General features: G+C 40.5%; 1 protein-coding gene and 1 long non-coding RNA gene across 5 annotated transcripts in view; one reads left to right on the top strand and one right to left on the bottom strand.

The window, feature by feature from the left end:
• The window catches only part of LOC127447027 (zinc finger E-box-binding homeobox 2-like), a 63,812-nt gene extending 47,409 nt beyond the window's left edge, over positions 1 to 16,403 (bottom strand). Inside the window, exons 1-2 of one of the 4 annotated variants that reach the window (XM_051708477.1) lie at positions 16,096 to 16,403; positions 14,651 to 14,778 (exon numbers count right to left, since the gene is read on the bottom strand). In XM_051708477.1, the coding sequence (XP_051564437.1) occupies positions 14,651 to 14,778; positions 16,096 to 16,160 (193 nt within the window). In that variant the 5' untranslated portion in view covers positions 16,161 to 16,403. Of the gene's footprint in view, positions 1 to 14,650; positions 14,779 to 16,086 lie in introns of all 4 variants that reach the window. The other 3 variants (XM_051708474.1, XM_051708475.1, XM_051708476.1) reach the window with 3 other exon arrangements.
• A 20-nt stretch (positions 16,404 to 16,423) lies between these two features.
• Positions 16,424 to 21,048, top strand: LOC127447028 (uncharacterized). Its single transcript, XR_007898276.1, has 2 exons — positions 16,424 to 16,804; positions 20,110 to 21,048. It is a non-coding gene; the product is annotated as an uncharacterized LOC127447028 (long non-coding RNA).
• The last annotated feature ends 361 nt before the right edge of the window (positions 21,049 to 21,409 follow it).

Genomic DNA, 21,409 nt, shown 5'->3' with positions numbered 1-21,409 from the left:
CAACATAATTTAATTTATATAATTTAATTAAAGATACTTATTGTAGTATCAATAAGTTTCCATTTCTCTCATCATATACATATATATATAAATTCCTGACACATTTTACTCTTGCTCTAGGGAGATTTAGAAAAATAATTACTTTTCCTTCAATTGGTTTGAATAGTAACTATAGACATAACCAGTTCTAAATGAATGACCTTCTGGTCTAGTGCGTGCATACACAACTAACATGTTAATTAATGTCTGGTATTGCTTGAATCAATTTGCATTTAACCTAGATTTCCAGTTGACATAGATTATCACATTTGATTGGTGTGGTCAATATGAACCAATACACACTACCTCCATTAACTACCAGTGACTTCTGCTTAAAGCATGTTTATATCCCCTGCTACTCTGGAAATAAAATCTAGGTTTTACCCCCCTCAGTATATATTTTATCATGATTCAAGTCACATAATCAATCAAAAAGGTCACAAAAAAAATAAAAAGTAAAAATATATACATCATGTTTGAACTTGTTTGGTCATGTCAAGACTTTTTTCCAATGTCTAATGCACTAACAATGACATTTTTGAAAAAACCCTTTATTGATAACACACGTCACATGGAAAATATAATTATAACACTGTTAATCCATCAGAAATGTGCTGTCCCTCAAGCTGTTCATAACAAATCAGGCATAACCCACAACACTATGGTCTCACTAATTCCCATGTCTCAGACATGCAAACAAAAGAGCCCCTTAAACAAGAGGTATGACCCCCACCCTGGCCTAGTGGGTCACCTATTTGTGCCTCCCCGTCTTCTTTCCCACGCCAACCTCATACTCATTAGGGCCCTGCATAAGGGAGAGTGTCTGCTTGGGCATTAGTTTCAGGTGAACTGGTTGACATGGTGGCCCAGAAGGATTCCACGATGTGTCTTAAACGCCCGCTCCCTCTACCTCCCATCCCATTCTGTCTCCTGTCTCACCCCACCATTGTTTATTTGTTTATTTGTTTGTTTGCTTCTCTGTGTACTTGGTTGCTAGACAGGAACAGCAAGCTGTTACTCTGTTTCAGGTGTAACTACCAAACTGCCCTGGAAAGGCAAAACTCAACTGGATTATGATGGAAATCGGGTTTAGTCTGTGATCTTCCTCTGACAGGTGGGTTTGGCACAAATATGCTCTGATTTTTTTTTTTAAAAATACAGTAATATTATTTCATTAAATTGTTTGGATGGACAGTAAAAAAACATTTCAATGTTTGATGTAGTTACTGCGTTTTGGCTTTGCAGGGCAGCATAAATGACTCAAAACATGTGTCTGGTTTTGCTTGTTCATATGAATCAGCCATTTAAATGTAAAAAGTGGCAAATTAAAGGTCACCAACATCTCATCCAATTCACTCCAGTTCATTTCACATTAGCCCTGATTAAAACGGCCCACTTCAAATCAATGCAACAGGAAGTTCCCCTGTGCACTGTAATGGCTCATGTCAGAGTGCCTAATTTAGGACACAGAATCTGATTCTCCACCCCTGCTCAAGTGTTTTTCTGAAGACGTCAACAGACCTTCTCATTCTTCACAGAGAGGTGCAGTTATCACATAACCTGTGGAAAAGGGTGGGCGCCATCCCAGGCCTTTAATTAAAAGGGAGAGACTGTAAGCAAACTCATCCTTTTAAATGTTTACAGATGGCCATGTGTCAACAGCTTGCTGTCGATCGCCGTCAGTTGAGTAGCAACAGACAGCTGGAGTGTGCTGTTTCTCTCAAACATTATCTCATGTAGTATGACTGTTTTATGCCACTTCCTATGTTGAGAAACATTATGAGTGAGTAACTATTTCAAACCGTAAAGCCGCAACTTTTTGACCAAACACGCTGCTTTCCAGCAAATAGTTGTAACCAAAAAGCTACAAGAATGTATGGCTCTTTCTCACCTCAGATTATGCTGTGTAAATTCTAGGGATAGTTCACTTAAAAATGAAAATTCTGTCATCATTTACTCACCCTCGTGTTGTTCCAACCCCATATAACTTTCTTTCTTAGGTGGAACACAAAGAAAGATGTTAGGCAAACTGTTAGGGCCTCAGTCACCATTTACTTTCATTGCATTTTTGTTTCATACAGCCAAAGTGAATGGTGACTCAGACTGTACATCCTTCTAAATATCTCCTTTTGTGTCACATGGAAGAAAGACAAGTGCTTGGAACAATTATGAAGGAATTGTCATTTTGGGGGGAACATTGCCTTTAACACTAAATCACAATAAAAAAGCCAGTCTAAAGCTTCTTGCCCCTGCGGTCATGGGAAATAAGTGCGGGGCTGGCTTGTGAACTGTTTATGTGATGCAAACGCACTGTTGACAGTATGCATAGCCGTTGACTGAAAGAAAAGAAAATGAAGGTAAAAGGCAGCAACAAGTGAACAAGGGTAAATAGCTTGTGAGGACAAATTTATAGATAATATTCAAGGTCAGTTGGGAGGTTCCTGGAAAGTTTTTGGCCAACGGCTTTTGTTCGCGCCGCTAATGTAAACTTTTTTTTTAATTAGATGAAATGGGAAATTATTGGCTGGTTCATAACACATCAGCTGCCCTTACATGACATGGAATGGAAGAGCAAAAAATCCAACCAATGGGCTTTGGTTCACAGCTGACGCCACAAAAATGCAGGGATGTACTGTGGTGTATTTTTAGGGAGAACATGGAAAACGAAAATGGTAGTACTCTCTGTGGCTTCTCGGTGCTCTTTGGCTCCAGGGACAATAACCACCCATTCTAAGGAAAACAACATGTCCAACTAAAATGTCTGATGTAGGGAATAGTCCAGCCATTCCCTACAATGAGTTGGCTTTTCAATAACAAACATCTCAGCATAAAGCAATTCAGTTCCACCTATTTAGCTTCTGTACTTATGCACCATTCTGTCAAGTGTGACTTAAGTGAAGAATTAAGCCATTTTTGACATTATAAAAGACTGCCTATCATCAGTGTACTTCTTTTAGGCGTCTCTCTCATCAGACTGGGACGGCTATATGTGTGTGTGTCCCCCCCCCCCCCCCCCTTACATCACTTATGTCATTAGACTGGCTCTTGACCCTATTGCTTTTGCTCTCTTTGAGGAAGACACAAAAACAAAGGCTGTTTGTTAGAAGTGACATCATAAGTTTCTGTTTGACTTTATCTAGTTTGAAGAAATAAAACAAACAAATCTCACATCGAGCTCCTGTGTGGTTATTTCAACAGCTCCCTGGGCAAATGAGTCAATCACCGGTCTGAGTAATCTTGTTACCTGTGAAATGCATGCATGCCCCTTCTATTGGCACAGAACAAGTGAAAAGGCAGCTTAGCACTGGCAAAACAAACAAGGCAATCGAAAGAGCTATAACTGTCTTGCTGGCTTTGATTTTATGTTGTTTCTAAGGACCCGAAACATTCTGAGTAACATTTCAAATTACTGTTGCAAAATGTTCTAAATTGAATAGTTCACCCCCACAAATAATAATAATAATAATAATAATAATAATAATTATGTAATTGTTTACTCACCATCATGTTGTTTTTAAACCCATATGACTTTCTTTCATTCATGGAACACAAAGCAGATGTTAGGCAGAATGTTAGCCTCAATCACTACTCACTCTATGGGGGAAAAGAAGGCACAGTGAAAGTTTATGGTGACTGAGACCAACAATTTGCATAATATCTCCTTTTGTGTTCCATGGAAGAAAGAAAACCATACGGGTCTGAAACAAAATGATGGTAAGTAAATAAAGACAGAATTTTTAATTTTGTGTAAACTATCCATTTAAACAATAACAAAGTGACAAGGGAGTCTTTTTGGTTCTGACTCTGCAGAAACCACACTGTAAAATGCTAAGTGCTGTTGGGAATGGAAGCGCACCTTCTATTTCTCACCCTGGCAGGGCTGTAGTTTACACCACGTTTGCAAGGAACAATCCGTCTCACGAGAGCTCACAACATTTTGAAGCACCTTGTCAGATGCCGCCTGACCTAGTCGCTCCACACAGCACCCCGGGGGAGAGAAATAAAAAAGAATTAAACAATGACTGAGGGGTTGTGTGCAGCCAAGAGGAGAAATGAGGGGAGGAGGGGAGATGACAGCAACAGGGAAAGAGAATAGGAACGCTCCGATGCTAAACCCATCGCTCTACCATTTCCTCCCCCTCTGCATACACACACAGCCAGGCCATTGTACACCCAGGGGGCTTTGCAGATAAATGGCCGCATGTTAACCACATTTGACGTGCTGCACAAAAGGGGACACCGCGGATCCCATGACGCAACCTGCAACAACTGAAACCCACTGCCTCTCCCCCTCACTTCCTCATCTCACCTCCTCCTCTTGCTTTGCCTATACTAATGGAGGAAAAAAAAGACATGAGGTGCACTGATTGGGTGAGGCTGGGACGTCAAGTGCAGAGAGAGGCAAGACAATTTGTCGCTAGGCTGTAAAAACTCCTCAGCATTATGCCTGACTAGGCTTTCTGACCCAGTGCCATGTCAGAGCGCTGACAGATCCCAAAATAAAAATTTAAAATGTTTTTTTTTAAAAGACATCCTTTCTGTAGGTTTCTTTTTGTCTATAAATACCACTGAATTTTTAATCGCAGTATCATATTGAGGCCTTTGTTGGTAAAATTGTAATAATAATTTGTTAACCACAAAAAAATAATAATTCTGTTTTCATTTACTCACCCTTATGTTGTTCCAAACACTTATGAATGAAAGAAGACTTCGGATGAGATGTTAATCCGAGGTCCTGACTCTCTGTGATCACTAAAAATCCCAAGGCACTTCTCGCAAAAGAGTAGGGGTGTAACCTGGCCAAATTCCCCCCATTGGCCCTTATCTATCATGGCCTCCTAATAATCCCCATCAATAAATTGGCTATATCACTCTACTCTCTCCTCTCCACCAACAGCTGGTGTGTGGTGAGCGTACTGGCACAATATGGCTGCTGTCGCATCATCCAGGTGGATGCTGCACACTGGTGGTGGGTGAGGAGAGTCCCCTGTTCTGTATGTAAAGCGCTTTGAGTGTAGTGTCAGAAAAGCGCTATATAAATATAACATTCATTCATTCACTGTCATTTACTCACCCTTACGTTGTTCCAAACACTTATGACTTTATCCCATGAAATAAAAATAAGAGATGTTTAGGATAATATACAGTCTCAGTCACCATTCACTTTAACTGTATGAAAAAAAAGATACACTGAAATTGAATGGTGACTGAGGGTACCAATCTCAAACATTCTGGTGAGAATATCCTTTTGTGTTTCCATGTAACAAAGAAAGTCATGCAGTTTTCGAAGTAAATAAGGGTGAACTATCCCTTTAAAGCTGGTGAAAGATGGTGAACTGTTATGGCCTTTTATTTCAGATCACTGATAACATGATTACTGGTCCTCAGTTTACTTGGCAGTCGATAGGTAGGATGAATTCACCATCATGTTAAAGATTGATGGGAATTTTAGGCCCCCTATCTGTCCGGTGAACCATCTATGTTCCAAAATGAAGTGCATTTGTGATGACAGGCCTGCAAACAGCCCATTACAGAGTGGAAAACTTTACTTTGAGCATTTGCCATGGACCTCTCTTCCTTTAGAGCCCATTCAGGTACAAAAAGTGACCTCTGAGCACCAGAGCATGGGAGCCAGTCTTCACTTTCACTCCTGCACCCACTCTCACAAGTACGGAGCCAAAAAAAAAGTGTGTGTATTGGGGGTTGGGGGATTCACTTTGCAGCGCCAGCACTAACCTTTTCAGCCTCGTCACGTCTTTGATGCCTGACGGACTACACAAAAGCACCTGCTCTATCCCCGGAGAGCTTCTTTGGTTCCCCCCGCACCAACCCCTGCTGACCTCACTGGCATTCCAGGCCTTTGGGGGGCCCTTCCCATAGCTACCTCTTCCTCAGCTGCACCCGGACCCTCCCGCAGCCGCCCCTTCACCCCCCTAATCCCACAGTAAACATGGCAGGGCCGGCCTGTTTGGAGGATGCACGGGACTTCTCACAGAGCTCCAGGGAAAGGTGCATCAGCATAGGGCCTCACTGCGTGGGAATGAGAAAGGAGTGGGTACTGCACCTCATTGACATGCAAAAGGGTCACTGGCAGAGCGAAAACCTCATAAAGTTACAAAGGCCTCTCTCCAGGTTGATGTGGAGATGTGGAGTCTTTGGTTAATGCAAATGGGAATTTGCTGTGATAAAAGAATGGAAATCAATGCTGAACTGGTCCACTGCAGATTGCCATAACAACTAGAAAATTGTGTTATATAACTGGAGAGCTGTGAGATCAAAGGTAAAAGTTTGATCAGTTAAATAAACCAAATTTAGTGTTTAATTCCTCTTTTTTCTTCAGTTTAACAAAACTACTTTGTCATAACTATGTGTCCAATAGTCTCTATGTGTGAAATAGTGGGAAAAGAAATAAACTTTCCATGTGTGTGTGTGTGTGTGTGTGTGTGTGTGTGAAAGATCAACTAGTGTGTGCTTTTCAAACAAGATGACCATTAAAACTGGTTGTTTTTTGATACAATGTGACACAGACGAATTTCCAGTACTAGATACCTCACACCCACATGGAGGACAATGTAAAATAAAGTAAACAGGCTCTGCTTTACCACATCAATTAATACTTCTGCACACAACGTTTATTAACTCTCTGTCTCACACCTTACACCTCTACACAAGTACTGTATCACTATACTTGCTTCCCTGCACATTTGCACAAAAGCTGTTGTGTGAAGTGAATCAGCAGGCGGTGCCACCCTCACGCACACTCCTGTTACAAATGGCTGTTGCTTGGTTCTTCCCCTTCTCCATTTCCTGTGTACCTTCCAAAGCATCACGTGACCCCCACCAACATCCCTAACACTCCCCTCCCCTCTCCTCTAATCGCTACCCGCCATACCCAGTCAGCGCTGCTAGACAGCGCACTAATTGCAGACATGCCAGGCTACCGCCATAATAAAGCTGGGAATTGGTTTGGGTGGGGGTGGGGGGGGGGCATAGCTTGCTCATTTGTGAGGATGGCTGAGGAAGGTGCCACACATGAATATTTCATTAGCTTTAATTGCTGAGGAACACTTTCTTTATGGCAGTCTCGCCAAAGAGCCTGACCCATTGTAAAACTTGAAAAGCCAAGGGCATTAAGACCTGTGATTTTGCCATCCTGAAAAGGTGGGTTCAGTTGTACCATCTGGGTCTGTGGCACACATGGCAATTCAGTCTCTCTGCTGTCTACCAATTGGAATGCAATTAAAGCCGGACATCATTCAGTTACAGTAAACCCTCAAGGATCAGAATGCTTCCTGTATATCAATATAAGGAAGGCTTTTATGAAGACTCCCATCATTGTCAGGTAACTTACACCTGCAGCAATATACGGCTATGTGGAAACAGTGCAAATCCTGCTTGTTTTGAAATTCCCATATCTAAAACAAGACAGATAATTTGCATTCTGCTAAATCAACTTTATTTCACTCTGTTTTCACACACCTTTGAGTCTTTATTAGTCTCATGTTCCCCGTTGTGTCAGAATAACCACGCTAGTTGAAGTAAATGAAAGAACAAGTCCATTTTAGCATCTCATTTTTAGCAACCAGAGGCTGCTTTGACAGGGCCATCAGATCCAACCCTCCTGAGTGCTAGTGCTTACGCTAGGGAAGAGGATCATTTAGCCTAGGAATGTAAAGCACAGGACATCCTCCCTGATAAGGAGCAGGCATGCATTGCCCGAGGTTGTGGAACAGGAGTTATCGACTTGAAAGGCAGCGAGTCAGCACTACACTACAGCCTTGGTTTCTGTGAGCAGAGAGACTCCTCATTACTTTAATTGCTAGACCTCCAACCTTCAAAAATGCCCTGTAATCTCAGATGAGAGAGCCCTGCTGGTGGACAGCAAAACGTAAAAGGCTGCGTTTGGTGACTACTTTCAAACCCTCACCTCAGATAATGATTAGACACGGCAGATTTGTACAGTGACTTGGAGTTAGGTGCTATACATGCTGTTCGTCTGTAAAACTTAAGGCAAAGAATGAGTGCTGTCTTGAGTAATACCTCAGTCATTTTCATTTCCTCAAGTAGCAGTTTGACATTTGCTTTTGACAGCGCCTTCAGCCCCTCTGTCCCAGTCATATACTGGGAATGACTCTCAACACCCTTTCTACCTCGCTAGTTCACACTCTGGGATCTACATCTGTGCCATAGAAAGATCTCAAAACCCAATGCCAGTCCTTTTACTTTCACTTTTATGTTGCAAATGGATGACTGAATAAGTAAGTGTTTAGATAACAAGGCTGATGTAATTACAGCTATTGGCCTTTCTAACACAGACAAGCATGTTTAGTCTGATCTCCAAACAGTGCCTGTGACTGTGGGTCAGAATGAAAGAGGCCATTACACTCAAGTTAATCTCTGAGAGCAATCTATTCCAATTACTTAACCACCGTATCACAGGCCAACATCTCCACCCTCATCACAGCGAAGGGAAGATATGCGGCGACAGACGCAGCCTGTGTTTTCCCAGCAGCTCGGCCAGGGGAAACTTTCAAATGCTGGTGATTGGCAGCAAGGCCGTAGCCCATAGACACAAACTCTTTTGGCCTGTAATATAGATCTGGCATTATGGTAGGAGCATTGTCAACAGAGTGGGCTTTAGGAGGCATTCACCCATACATGGGAGGTCTGGGCCCACAGATGCCATGACACCTTAATTCACCGATCCGTTATTGATTGTTCCATGTGTATGTGACCTTGCTGGAGGTGATCCACTAATCAAATGGGCCATGTCCATGTGAGTGCATATGGTGTATGAGTGGGGTTTTGTGAGAAAGCATCCATACTGTATGTGTAGGCAAACATAAGTTGGACTTCAGGGAATAAGCATCCATGATTCCAAATTGTCCAGAAAATGCATGAAAAACTACTTTTATTGAAAACATCATAGGTCTGTATCCCATTGTCAGCACTTACAGTATTTATCTTGTATGCAAGTTATATTCCTAAAGCTCTCCCCTCCCTCACACACACATCCCAGCCGAGCTTAGCCTTAGTCCTATTCATTATTACTGGGACTGTTGTTTCTGCTGCCTGCAGTGACATACCTCATTATTGACCTTGGTAAATCCTCGCTGTTTAGGCTAACGGCAATTCGGCGCCACAAAATGTCACAGCACTACTCTGCACTCACTCATGAAGAAAATGTGCACATGGTCAGTTGGGGGGAAGACATACAACAAACCCTGTCAGTCACCTTGAGCCACACACATAAACATCCACGGTTGAGCACCTTGAACAAACAACAGATAACTTGTAAAGTACGGCCTCCAAATACAGAAACACTACGTGCTACAGTATCTTGATTACAATGGCCAGCGAGGGAGTTTTTGGCACTCTTAGGCCAACTACCCACACCCAACGATGGGTTTGGACTGCATAGAACAAGAGCTGTGGCATTTGAAGCTGTATCATCTAGTAGAGAGTGGGCTAGCAAGAGAATAGAGGAGGGAACAGACTCACTACTGTGAATTTCCCATTCCGGTTAGTCACGAGTGACACAGGACTAACAAAGCCACGGGTGGTGTTCTCCTGTCCCTCTTAGCAATGACAGATGTTAGGAGAACAGAGTCAGATAAAGCTTTCTCTCTCTGTCTTTGCACTAGCTTGGAGAAAGAAAAAAAAACTGGGGGATGGGCTTAATGTAGCTTAAACTGGAATAAAAACAACATAGTTATGTTAGACAGTTTCCTGCCAAAAAAGTGTACTGGCCTGCAAGGCAAAATGCAGTAACTACACATTTTGTTGAAAAAGAAGATGATCTGTCCTGTGACCGACAGGTTTGGCTTAACTATGCTCTGATTCAGAGAGAAAAAAATAATCCACATTTGGCTGGACAATCAAAACAAAAAAAACTTTGAATTTATTTTTCTCAGTTTCGATGTTGGCATAATCAATGTGTTTTTGCTTTGTAGGGCAGTATATAGGAATCCTACAATCTCCCAACAAATATTCCAAAATACTATGAGCTTTAGAAACATTTTGCAGGAGCTCTTTGAAGCAGCATGTACTTCGACCAGAATGCACTTTGTGCGAATGCTCCCAAGACAGTTGCTCTCCGCTACCTAGACCATCTAATCTCTCACATCCAGAGAAGAAGTTTGAGGCACACAATGGGGGCACGTCCCCATGCTAATGTATGTTCCCTTGTCTTCGGTAGATAGCAGACTGCTTTAGCTTTAACCAGCCTCCCTGGGCCACCAGCATACAGCTTAATGCGATAATACGGCCGCCCGGAGAAGCATTAGGCCTTCTGCACCCCAGCAAACAAAGGACCCCCTCTTTCCAAGCAGGGTCTGTCCCCTCCCCAGTGTCCATAGGTGTTTGCTGAACTAAATCGGCCTAAATCCTGCACAGCTTGGCCCAGCTGAAAGGGGAGGGGACTTGAATGAAGGTGTACAGATAATCTCCTTTTCTTACAAACAAAAAAAAAGTCGAAGGGGGAGGGAGTGAAACAGATAAAATTAAGAATTCATATCACATGGTGCATTTGAGTATTCTTACATTCTCTCTCTCTTTCTCTTTCCTTCTCTCTCTCTCGGTATGCCTTTGGATTTGCATTTGTGATCCCTGACCTATTGAGGTACAGGGGGAAAACGAATGAAAGGCTAACACAATAATGGATGTCTTGTCTCTCAGTGAAAAGGCACAGGCGTTTGGCCCCTGACTGGATGTTTTGTCTCACTTCGTGAGAGTGGCATCTGTCCCGCCACCCATACAAATCTGTGCATCTCTAAAGACCAAGCGTCTCGTTTCTCTTATCTCTATATCTGGGTCGACGGCTTATCTTGAATCTGGCAGATGTATGGCAACTTTGGGGGAAAGCCACACAAAAAATAACTGAAAGAAACTAGAGAGTGGGAATATTGCAATAAGTGTGCTGTACAATATAAAATGGAGTGCATGCTCTTGTCACAAAGTGACAACATAAACATGTAACACCTAACCTTTGTAGCAGCACTTTAAAAATGTAATCCAAGTCGTATGCCAAGTCGGTCCTTGTGATATTTCTTTTGGGTCCATAAAACAATTTGTTGCTTTCCTCTTGACTGCCCCTTCCAACTCCCCCATCCCCCAGCTCCCCTCCCGTATACACACACTCTAACTTATTTTCTCTCTCTCAGTTCTTACTAAGCTTATCAGTGTCTCTCTTTTTGTTACTCATAGTCCTATCCTTCTCTCTCTCTCTCTCTCTCTCTCTCTCTTCTGTTATTTGGCTGTTAATAGTTCCAGACTGGCATCCAGTAACATTATCTAGCCATTAGTGAGGACCCTGTCCCTCGGTTGGGGCAGTTGACCGGCATGGGCAGCGTAACCAAGGGAGTTTAACAATCGCAAAGAGGCACCAAAGTTATGTCACTCTACCTCTACACCTCCAGCCTATCATAATTTCTACGTCTCCTCTCCTCACTCGCTCACTCTCCCTCTCCTCTCCCTTTCTCTTTTCTTTCTCTCGCACTCTTTTCATCTCTGGCTTTGAGATGCTGAAAGCGAGAGAGTGGCCTGGTGGCAGTGAAAGGGCTGAATTGTGATTAAGAAGGAGGAGAGGAGCTCCTTTTCTTTGTTCTACCCTCGGGGGTGTTTACTGAGGGGCTGTGTAGTGGAGGAGCGAGAGAGGGAGTGAGGGAAACAGAGAGAGAGAGAGAGAGAGAGAGAGAGAGAGAAGGAAAGGGGGTGGCTGAAACATGGCATAGCAGATATGAGAGGCATTCAGGTCAGCACAGATGATGGTACTGCTGAAGAGCTACTTGAGGTGTGTGTATGTTTTAGAGAGCGAGACCTCTATTTGTAAATGTGTGAATAAATAATGGCGAGAATTTATGCATTTTTTTTTTTATTATTATTATTTTTAAAGGATTTTTTTTAGTAGGAAGTGGCTAAAGAAGGAGGGTGAAAGGTATCTGCTGCAGCTGCGTTAACAATGGCCCGGTTGTGCTTGATACTTGCCAAAGACAGTACACTAGACAGCCTGGTACAACCGATTATATGAGCATGCCAATGAGATGCCCCAATGACAAGCCATTGTCTTAGCGCTTTGTCTTGGTGAACCTGCTAGCCTCTTTACGCCATCTGAACAAATATCGCACAATGTTCCTTTTCACAGAAACAAGTGATTTAATCTGTTAACTGCAGTGACTCAGTCGTCATTCTCACAAAGGGTTCTGATCACTTGTGTTAATAGATCTAGCAGTTCCTACACCAGTAAAAAAAAGAGAATTATTCACAAATATGTTTTAGAGTGAATATTAACCGCTGTAGAACACAGTGAAACAAATAACTCTGCTTACAAATCATGCATAATGACAAAAGAATCTGAGAGGAAAAACAAAAACAAACAAAATAACAATGCAGTTAAGCACATGAGGGCATCATTTAAAAAGCTTAGACTTGGCAAGGTGAGCTGTCATGACAGAAAGCGATACACAACAACAGAACCACGACAATCTATAGAACACTGCAACTTTATAGCCTTGTGCCTCTGACAGTTTTGTCAAGCTGGCCCTCACAGCTGGATGTGACGTGCTGTGTAAAAGGGGGGAGGTTGAGGTTGGGGGTGTGGGTGGGTAAATGACAACCACAACACAAGTGCAGCCAGAGAGCAGATCGAGTTTCACATAGGGCCTAATGTGACCTCCCATTGGGCCCTTGAAACAGTAGGGTGGGGCCGTGGTCTGAGGAGAAGAGGGCCAACGAAGTGGCCTGCACATAAAACTATAAAAATATATTTGGATTACTATTATTATTATTGTCGTAATTTTAGCATTTTATATGGGTTAAATGTGTATTTGCGTTAAATAGACGATAAAGTAAGCAATCGCAATTACAAACGATATACTAAATTGTAGCCCTAATTGATAATTTTAAATACATCTTAAAGAAGACTGCAGAATGATTGTATGTAATTATGTGCATGCTTAAAAGCAAAGTTTTCAAAGTATTTCAACTGAAAGTATCAAAGTGCAATGCAATGGTTGAAATTAGTATAGTGTGTATTATCTAGCTACACTATTTACATACATTATAACGGCTTGCAGACACAAAACTTTGCAATCGCGCTAGACATTTTACCCAAGTGACGTCCTATACAAAACTATTTTTAATTACTTCTTTATGTGTAGGCTATTATTTAAATAATCCTCTATTTGTTCTTCTGGACATTTTTTTCTGTCTGTTTAAAAGGAAAATAAAAATGCCCAGATGCCTCAAAAACTTAAATGAGTGAACTTTGGTCTACAGGCCTCGTTCTGAGCAAATGTTCTCAAACAACAACAACTGAAAATATTCACACCGCTGGAGATGTAAACTCAACATAATGTGTGTGTGTGTTTGTGTGTGTGTGTGTGTGTGTGTGTGTGTGTGTGTGTGTGTGTGTGTGTGTGTGTGTGTGTGTGTGTGTGTGTGTTTCAGTCCTGATTGACCGCTTCACTCCTTTTTGCCCCCATTTGAAAACAGAATTTCAACCCATCGACTTTATTCACAGCCATATACTCCACTGACAGGCTACATTGATTTTTATATAATCAATAGAAAGCATTTAATAAAGAATCGAGGTCAAAATAACAGAGACCTCGAATATGTGTAGATGTAGATAACTCCCCCCAAATATTTACATTTATAAAATAGCTAGCATACTGGTTGATAAAACTTTATTCAAATGTTCTACTTTGCTCCAAATAATAAAAACCATATCCCCTTTAAAACAACAACAACAACAACAACAACAACAACAACAACAACAACAACAACAACAACAATAATAATAATAATTAATAATAATAATAATAAAGGAGCACGGAACAGTGTGTGAGCGATACTTTCAGGATGTTTCGAATATGAGTTTATTTTCTTTGTGCCTAAAATGCTCCTCAGGCCATTACTGTGGCACCATGACTTTTCTTTTCTTTTTTCTTTGGATTGCAAAAACCGCACAGCCAATCATTCACTTCAAATTTTAACTCTGTCTTTAACGCCAATCAATATGCCTAGCAATGAGTTCAAAAATCATAACACTTGTGCAGATTTATAAATGAAGAAACTAACTGAAAAGTGTCCCAACACATAACCTGTAACCATACAGCAGTCGTAGTTTACTCCCTTAAAACTTCACAAAAGCCAGAAGTCCACAGCATTAAATCCTAAATAAAGATCTGGTACGGAACTAAGCATAGCAATTAACATAAAACACGTTAAACAACTTCCATAAGTATATAAACGTATTTTTGATCCGTATTGTGTCCAGCAGAAGACGCGCGCATGCACACACACGCACACACACATAACGGTTTTGTGCTGTGAGATAATAGACGCTCTCTGGCAGGACCGCTACTCAACTCTCCCTATAACTTATGCTCTCTTACACCTTAAACATTTTTTCACTGCAATGAAAACCCCTTAAATCGTTACATTTAAACCATAATGTCACAACCGTATAGTTTCCCCAGTCGTTAAGTTTTCCGCAGTCTTCTGAATTAGGCTTAAGTTGACAACGCACAATCCTACCCAAATCTAACTATGTTTTAAAGACGCAAGAACAAGCCGGAGTTCAGTTTTTCGACATTATACACTTTCTTACCGTTCTTTCTTCTCGGGTTGGCCTGTTTTCTCCTCTTACACCGGGGACCCTCCGCCATGATCTCCTGCTTCATTGATAAGAGTGGGTCAGATGGCAGTCCGCATGGGCTCCGCTCCTTCATCCAAGATCTAGCAACCAACACACACACGGCAACAATTGGACTCTCTGGGAAGGAAGGAGGATGCGTGTCGGTCACAGGAGAGCGGACGATATTTTGGGGGGTCCGAATGAAGTTATCCAGGGCGGTTTGCTTAAGAGGGACCGTGAGCGTCCTGCGCGTCGTCTGATCTTTTTAAGTGTGTGTGTGTGTGTGTGTGTGTGTGTATGTGATCGGACAGCAGCGCATCAGTGCGCGAATGAAGGGGGACGGACACACCGACACCTTCAAGTTCCCATAATGCATGTTTTGTGTATATAGAACATTTCATAAAATAAAGGGGAAAAGCAAGTTTTCTACAACTTTTGTATAGTGGACAGGCTTTATAACTCGACCAACAGCTCCATTAGTTATTGTTTTCTTCTTTCTATTGTCTCACTCTAGTTTAAGTTGATAAAACGCATCAGGTCTTGTATGTTACTTTCAGAGTCTGATCGGTGCAGATGTTGGCTTCATCATTTCTCCACTGTCTAACTTTTACTGACTGACCGAATTTCATTTTGCATATTTAGGCTACTTTTCCTAAGAATGAAAATCCCGTCAATTTAGGTTTAAAATTATTAACAGAGCCGCCGTTAATTGTTTAAGAGTAGTTTGCCTTTTTAAATGTTTATGAATATATTTTTTATTTATTTATTTTTTGCCTAGGAGAAACCAAAAAAGGGTCTCCAAAAACCCTCACATTAACTTGTGGCATTTGTGTACACTTAAAAACAATTTTGTATAATAAAACTTTATTATTTTTTTAAAATATTGAATAGTTTCGATTTCTGCGATGCAGGCGAATCATAAACAATGACCTACAAAATCAAAAATAACCTACAAAATCAAACCATGACAAACAAACAAATAAACAAGACCACATTACCCTCTTATCACAATTTAGGCGTAGGTATATATTTTCAATATATATTCATGGGTGACTCACAGCAACCAGGATGCTGATGACAAAATCAAAGTGCATAATTTTCATCTTAATTTTCAAAATATGCAAATAAATACTGGCGCATGACAGGCTATGTTTAAACTGTTAGAAGCAAACTGTAAGCGTCTGTAATCAGGAGTTAATAGAGAACAAATAATCTAAAAAAATAAATAAAAAAAATAAAAAATGTAATGTTTGAAAATGTTGAAAATGTTTAATGGGAAAGTACCAGTTTATAAAAAGCGGCTTTAAATATATGCACTGCTAAATTTAACGAGCGACATCATCATCATCATCATCATCATTATCATCATCCCCGCGTGAAACTGTTGGTTCCATCCGTGAGGTGCGCACCTTTCTCACCTGCGCCCGGTAAACGGCTGCAGCCAAGTTGATTGCAATCTCATATTCGGTTGTATAAAAAGCATCCACAAGGAATGAAATACACACGAAACAAGCTCACCTACCCGATTCTATATGAATATTCCCCAAATAGCCGATTAGAGGGGAGGAAAACGCCACAGAGAAAGAGAGAGAGAGAGAGAGAGAGAGAGAGAGAGAGAGAGAGAGAGAGAGAGAGAGAGAGAGAGAGATGTTTGGCGTGCTGAGGAGGACTCTGCTCTAATGAGGGACCGTTATTCCTGATGGACAGGTTAGGACTGATCTCTGTGAGCCACAACACGGAACAAACCTGAGGACGCACTGACGTGTTCCGCCTCTTCAGATGACATTTCTGCGCTCTCTCTTTTACTTTTGCGCTTCGAGACTCTGACACACACGCCACCTATCTTTACACTGCGGGATAGATGGAGAAACACTGGCTATGGGACTGTGGGATCGCTTGATGAACCAGATCAAGATGGTCCCGTCAAATGACTCATCAAAACTTCTGCAGTACAGGTGGGACATTGGAAAAGTGAGGCGGTAGAAAAAGCCTATCATGTGCTAAGCGGAATTCCAGAGAGAGAATTGCAACAGCTCGACGTGGGAATGATCGTGAGGAACGATCTTCATGTGCATGAAGAGATACATGTGAGGCTGCCGATGCTGCGCTGCTTCAGTGATCCGACAGGTAGCTCACCTGTATGTGGTGCACGCGCGCGCTCTCCGCGCGTTCTCGCTCTCTCTTTCACCTGTGATTGCATTGCTACGTCTTGTTTTGTACGGTGATAAAATGTCGCATATTGGCACCTATATATTTTCTGTCTCTGATTATTTGCATTAAATAAAGGCTCTTTGCATTTTAAACGCAGACATTTGTGCATTCAGGGTCTTTTTTGTTAAAGTGATAGTGTTTAGCGACTTTCTGTCAGACGTGTCAAGCCAGTGTAGATGCATTCGTTGTAGCAGGCGATCAGAAATAAGCCATTTCCATTAAAACCATAAACAAATCTAAGGTATTAAAACAAAATTCGGAATGTTGTGATTGTTTAGATCAAATGCTGATTATCATTACAATTTCTTCCCTTTCCTCCAGCCTTATTCAATCCCTCACTCTTATATTTTAATAGAGCACTCCGTTATTTCAGGACGTCCCCTTATTAAAGGCACTCTGATTGGTAGTGTGAAGAAATTTACCCTGCCTACATTTGTGCTTTGTATGGATTACTAGTTGACCAATAAAGTATCAGTGCTATTTGATGTAGGCCACTCATTGAAGACCAGTTGGATTTTACTGGAGACGTTTAGCAATATTAATCGATGCATTTTATTTTTTACATCGGTTGAGCATTGCGCGTGTACTTGGAAATGCCTCGTTGCGCATCAAATAATATGCTAATATTACATAATATTAGTATATAAAATAATAATAGCTTATAATAATAATAATAATAATAATAATAATAATAATAATAATAATTATTCTTATTATTATTCATTAAACAATGTCTACCTGAAATTATGGGTGAATCTAGACGCTGCTTACACTCTTTTTCCCTCTTCATGCATTTTTACTTTCATGAATGTGTGTTTGTGCTGATGCTGAGTGAAATCGGATCAAAGTCGAGAAAATGAAACCCTCATCTAGAAATGTATTTGAGTCGATTATTATTATTATTATTATTATTATTATTATTATTATTTAACTTTGACCTATTTTCTGGAGAAATAAACGAAAGAATAGAGTGCAACGAGGACGGTGCTCAGCTAACCGTTCTGTGTTCTGTGTGTGGTGTTGTGTAAATTGGCAGCAGAAGTTCTGCTGTATTACTCATTCACTTTGACTGGAATCATCTCCCCTCGCGAGATTTCTCACTAATACATTCCGAGGATAAAACGGCATATATTCAGTTCCTGATTCTCCAACTGTCATTCACAATGATAGAAACCTGCGTGCATAAAACAAACGTGACTTCATATTCATTTGACAGGACAGGCACAGTAAACCTAACTTACATTTCACCCACATACTTCTGTTCCCATATGATCATTTGTCTTATTTATAACGAGATTCTTCTGTTCTATATGCCTTGCATTTTGTTTTGTACAATTTTTAGGATTTCATTATTACCACAAGCTGGCCTATATTTGTTTTGGAATTACTGAAAAAAAAAAAAAAAAAAAGCGTGGTCTTTTGCTTTTAAAAAGTAAAAGACATTTTTTTTTTTATTTATTTATTTTATTATTATTTGTATAGCGCTTTTAACAACACACATTGTTTCAAAGCAGCTTTACAGAAAACGCTGGAACAGAAAATGATACTGTAATGTCTGTAATGTCTTAAAGGGATAGTTCACTCAAAAATGAAAATTATCTCATCATTTACTCACACTCATGCCATCCCAGAGGTGTACGACTTTCTTTCTTCTGCCGACCACAAATGAAGATTTTTAGAAGAATATCTCAGCTCTGTAGGTCCATACAATGCAATTAAATGGTGACCAAATTGTTAAAGCTCCAAAAAGCACATAAAGGCAGCATAACAGTAATCAATAAGACTCCAGTGGTTTAATCAATGTCTTCTGAAGACATGTAATCGGTTTTAGGTAAGAACAGACCAAAATATAACTCCTTGACATCTGCAGTCTCCTTAGCAATCGTGATTTCAAGCACGATTACACTTCCTAGTGCCATCTAGTGCACTGTGCATGAGTCAAGCACTAGGAAGAGTAATCAAGCTTAAAATTATGATTGGGCCTAGAGACTGCAATGGCAAGGTGTAAAGTGAAAAAGGAGTTACATTTTGGTTTGTTCTCACCCAAAATCGATTGCATCACTTCAGAAGACATGGATTGAACAACTGGAGTCATATGGATTACCTTTATGCTGCCTTTATGTGGTTTTTGGAGCTTCAAAATTTTGGTCATCATTCACTTGCATTGTGTGGATGTACAGAGATAAGATATTTTTCTAAAAATCTTCATTTGTGCTCTTCAGAAGAGCATGAGTAAATGATGAGAGAAATGTCATTTTTGGGTGAACTATCCCTTTAAAGTTCTCATTGAGAAGTTGAAATGAAAAACATGATTGAAAATCATGCTTTAAAAATTATGGGTCTTTAGGCCCTCAATGAGCAAGCCAAAGGTGATTGTGGCAAGGAACCCAAAACTCCATAAATATAAAAAAATGATGCTTTTATAAAACCTGACAGCTACTGATAATGTAGTTGTGAATGCCTTTTTCTAGTGAAGTAAAATGTGAAATGATTGAAAACAGAATAACATTAACCACTGAAGAACCAGAGAGGCTTGAGAAGAGTCAATCTATCACAGCATTTGTTAGGCATTTCCTGTTGCATCATCAGTCTGTGGGAGTTTATTGCTTTCAGAAAACATGAGAGCAGGGAATTGAATCCTGCCTTCCATCGACACTGCAACACCAATAGAGTTTGATAGGACAACAGATATTGCTATTATTGATCTTTCAATTGGAGATGTCAGGGCAAAGACAACACTGAAGTGTATTAATCTTTTTTTTTTTTTTGTACTAATAAACTAGTTTGGCCTTATAATTGCACCAGCCCTATTTCGAACCCAGAACATTGACTGCATTACAAAATACCTGTGGGGGAAGGACAGAAAGAAGGAAGTTCTGCCACATCATCTAAACTGCAACCGTTCTCTCATTTAGACTTGAGAGACGTGGTTTAGTCTAGGCAAAGTGAGTGTAAAATCAGCAAATTCTTGGAAATATAAAAGAGAACTGAGAGAATGAGTCAACAAAAACCTGAGAAAAGGTTGACCATACTGCAACCATGTGAGCTCCTAGTCAACCCCCCCCCCCCCCATGAACTGTCCACCAGGGTGAGCCACTGGAAACAACTGAACTATTTTCATGACACCTGTGATGCTTGCTGTATCTCATATTTTTATTGCCTCCACTCCTCTCTCTCTCTCTCTCTCTCTCTCTCTCTCTGCATCATTTCCACTTCCTCAGTATCTGGGCTGCTGTACGTCGCCTAATGTCAGTTAGCATGAGGAGGCTCTAGGTGCTGGTCAAACAAGACGAGGGCCCTTGATGTACACACACAAACATTCCTCCCCTGCATCCCACAAGCATGACCTAATCCAGCTACAACGGCTGTCAACATAAACACATCACTAATCTGAGTGCATCTATGGCAATATTACCAGTCTAAGTGCCAAAGAGAAGAGTGGGGGAGTGCCATGGCTTAATCCTAGAGGGAAAAGTACAGATTAATAATAGACCTTGGAAATATAACACTATTTTAGGGAGGGGAGGTCGGGGCTTGGTTTCACCCAAAATTGAATGAGTGACATGCAGGGGCATATGGTTGCTCTATCAGCTTACAAAATAAAGGAGGATTAGTGCATTTGGATGGGGATCTATGACATGATTACACTTGTGTCTTGGAAAAGATGTCTGATAAGGAGCTACCCATTGTGTAACAATCTTCAGAATGTTTTTTTTAGGGGCTTATGATACATTCAAGTGCAGTTATTGTGCTAAAACAGCAAGTTCTATCATTCTAAATGCTTAGAGGTAGAGACACTCTGTATTACAATAGAGTTCTAAATGACATACTGTATATATATATATATATATATGAATGCAGTTTAAACCATGATACATTTTTGTATTTCTTGATCATTTAACCTGAACATAACACCAACTCTTCATTCTGAATCCTATAGTGTGTGCAGCAGGAAAGTGACCTACTGACCCTTGAAAAGACATCCCTTAGGACCGCACCAAATGGCAGGCACACCTTAGCCCCTGTATGATTCAGTTTTGTTTTGATCACTGGTTTAATATGGTGTAATAGACCTTTTCCTGTGCAGGTTCCTGTTTAGAGGCTTTCCTGTAAATGTCATGTGTCTTTCCATTAATAAATTACACTTTATGACTACACAATTGCAGGATTTCTTTGTACTGACACTTGTTGTCTAATCCAGTTGTACTGTCAAAACATGATTTACTTTATTCTTTCCAAAATATCTGAAAAAATGTTTTGTTATTTAACAAGAATGTCACTTTTTTTGTGGCTTGATAGAAAAAGTTTAGTTACTTCAGACAAGATCTTAGAAAAGCATACATGCTTGAAAACACCTGTCCCTAAGGCATTATAATATACAGTAGTTCATAGTCATATTTTCACACTGAAAACCCTAATAAGTTGACTGTACTCAACTGAGTAAACTTGTTCCCTCAACTGAACTGAGTAATGACATCTCCAAATCTTGTGTAATTAAGTTCATTTAACTTGGTTTCCATA

The sequence above is a fragment of the Myxocyprinus asiaticus genome, chromosome 10 (genome assembly GCF_019703515.2).
Source record: "Myxocyprinus asiaticus isolate MX2 ecotype Aquarium Trade chromosome 10, UBuf_Myxa_2, whole genome shotgun sequence".
In the NCBI taxonomy this organism is placed as follows: domain Eukaryota; kingdom Metazoa; phylum Chordata; class Actinopteri; order Cypriniformes; family Catostomidae; genus Myxocyprinus; species Myxocyprinus asiaticus.
Note: the sequence above shows the minus strand (reverse complement) of the source record. Positions and strands in the feature narration are given on the sequence as shown.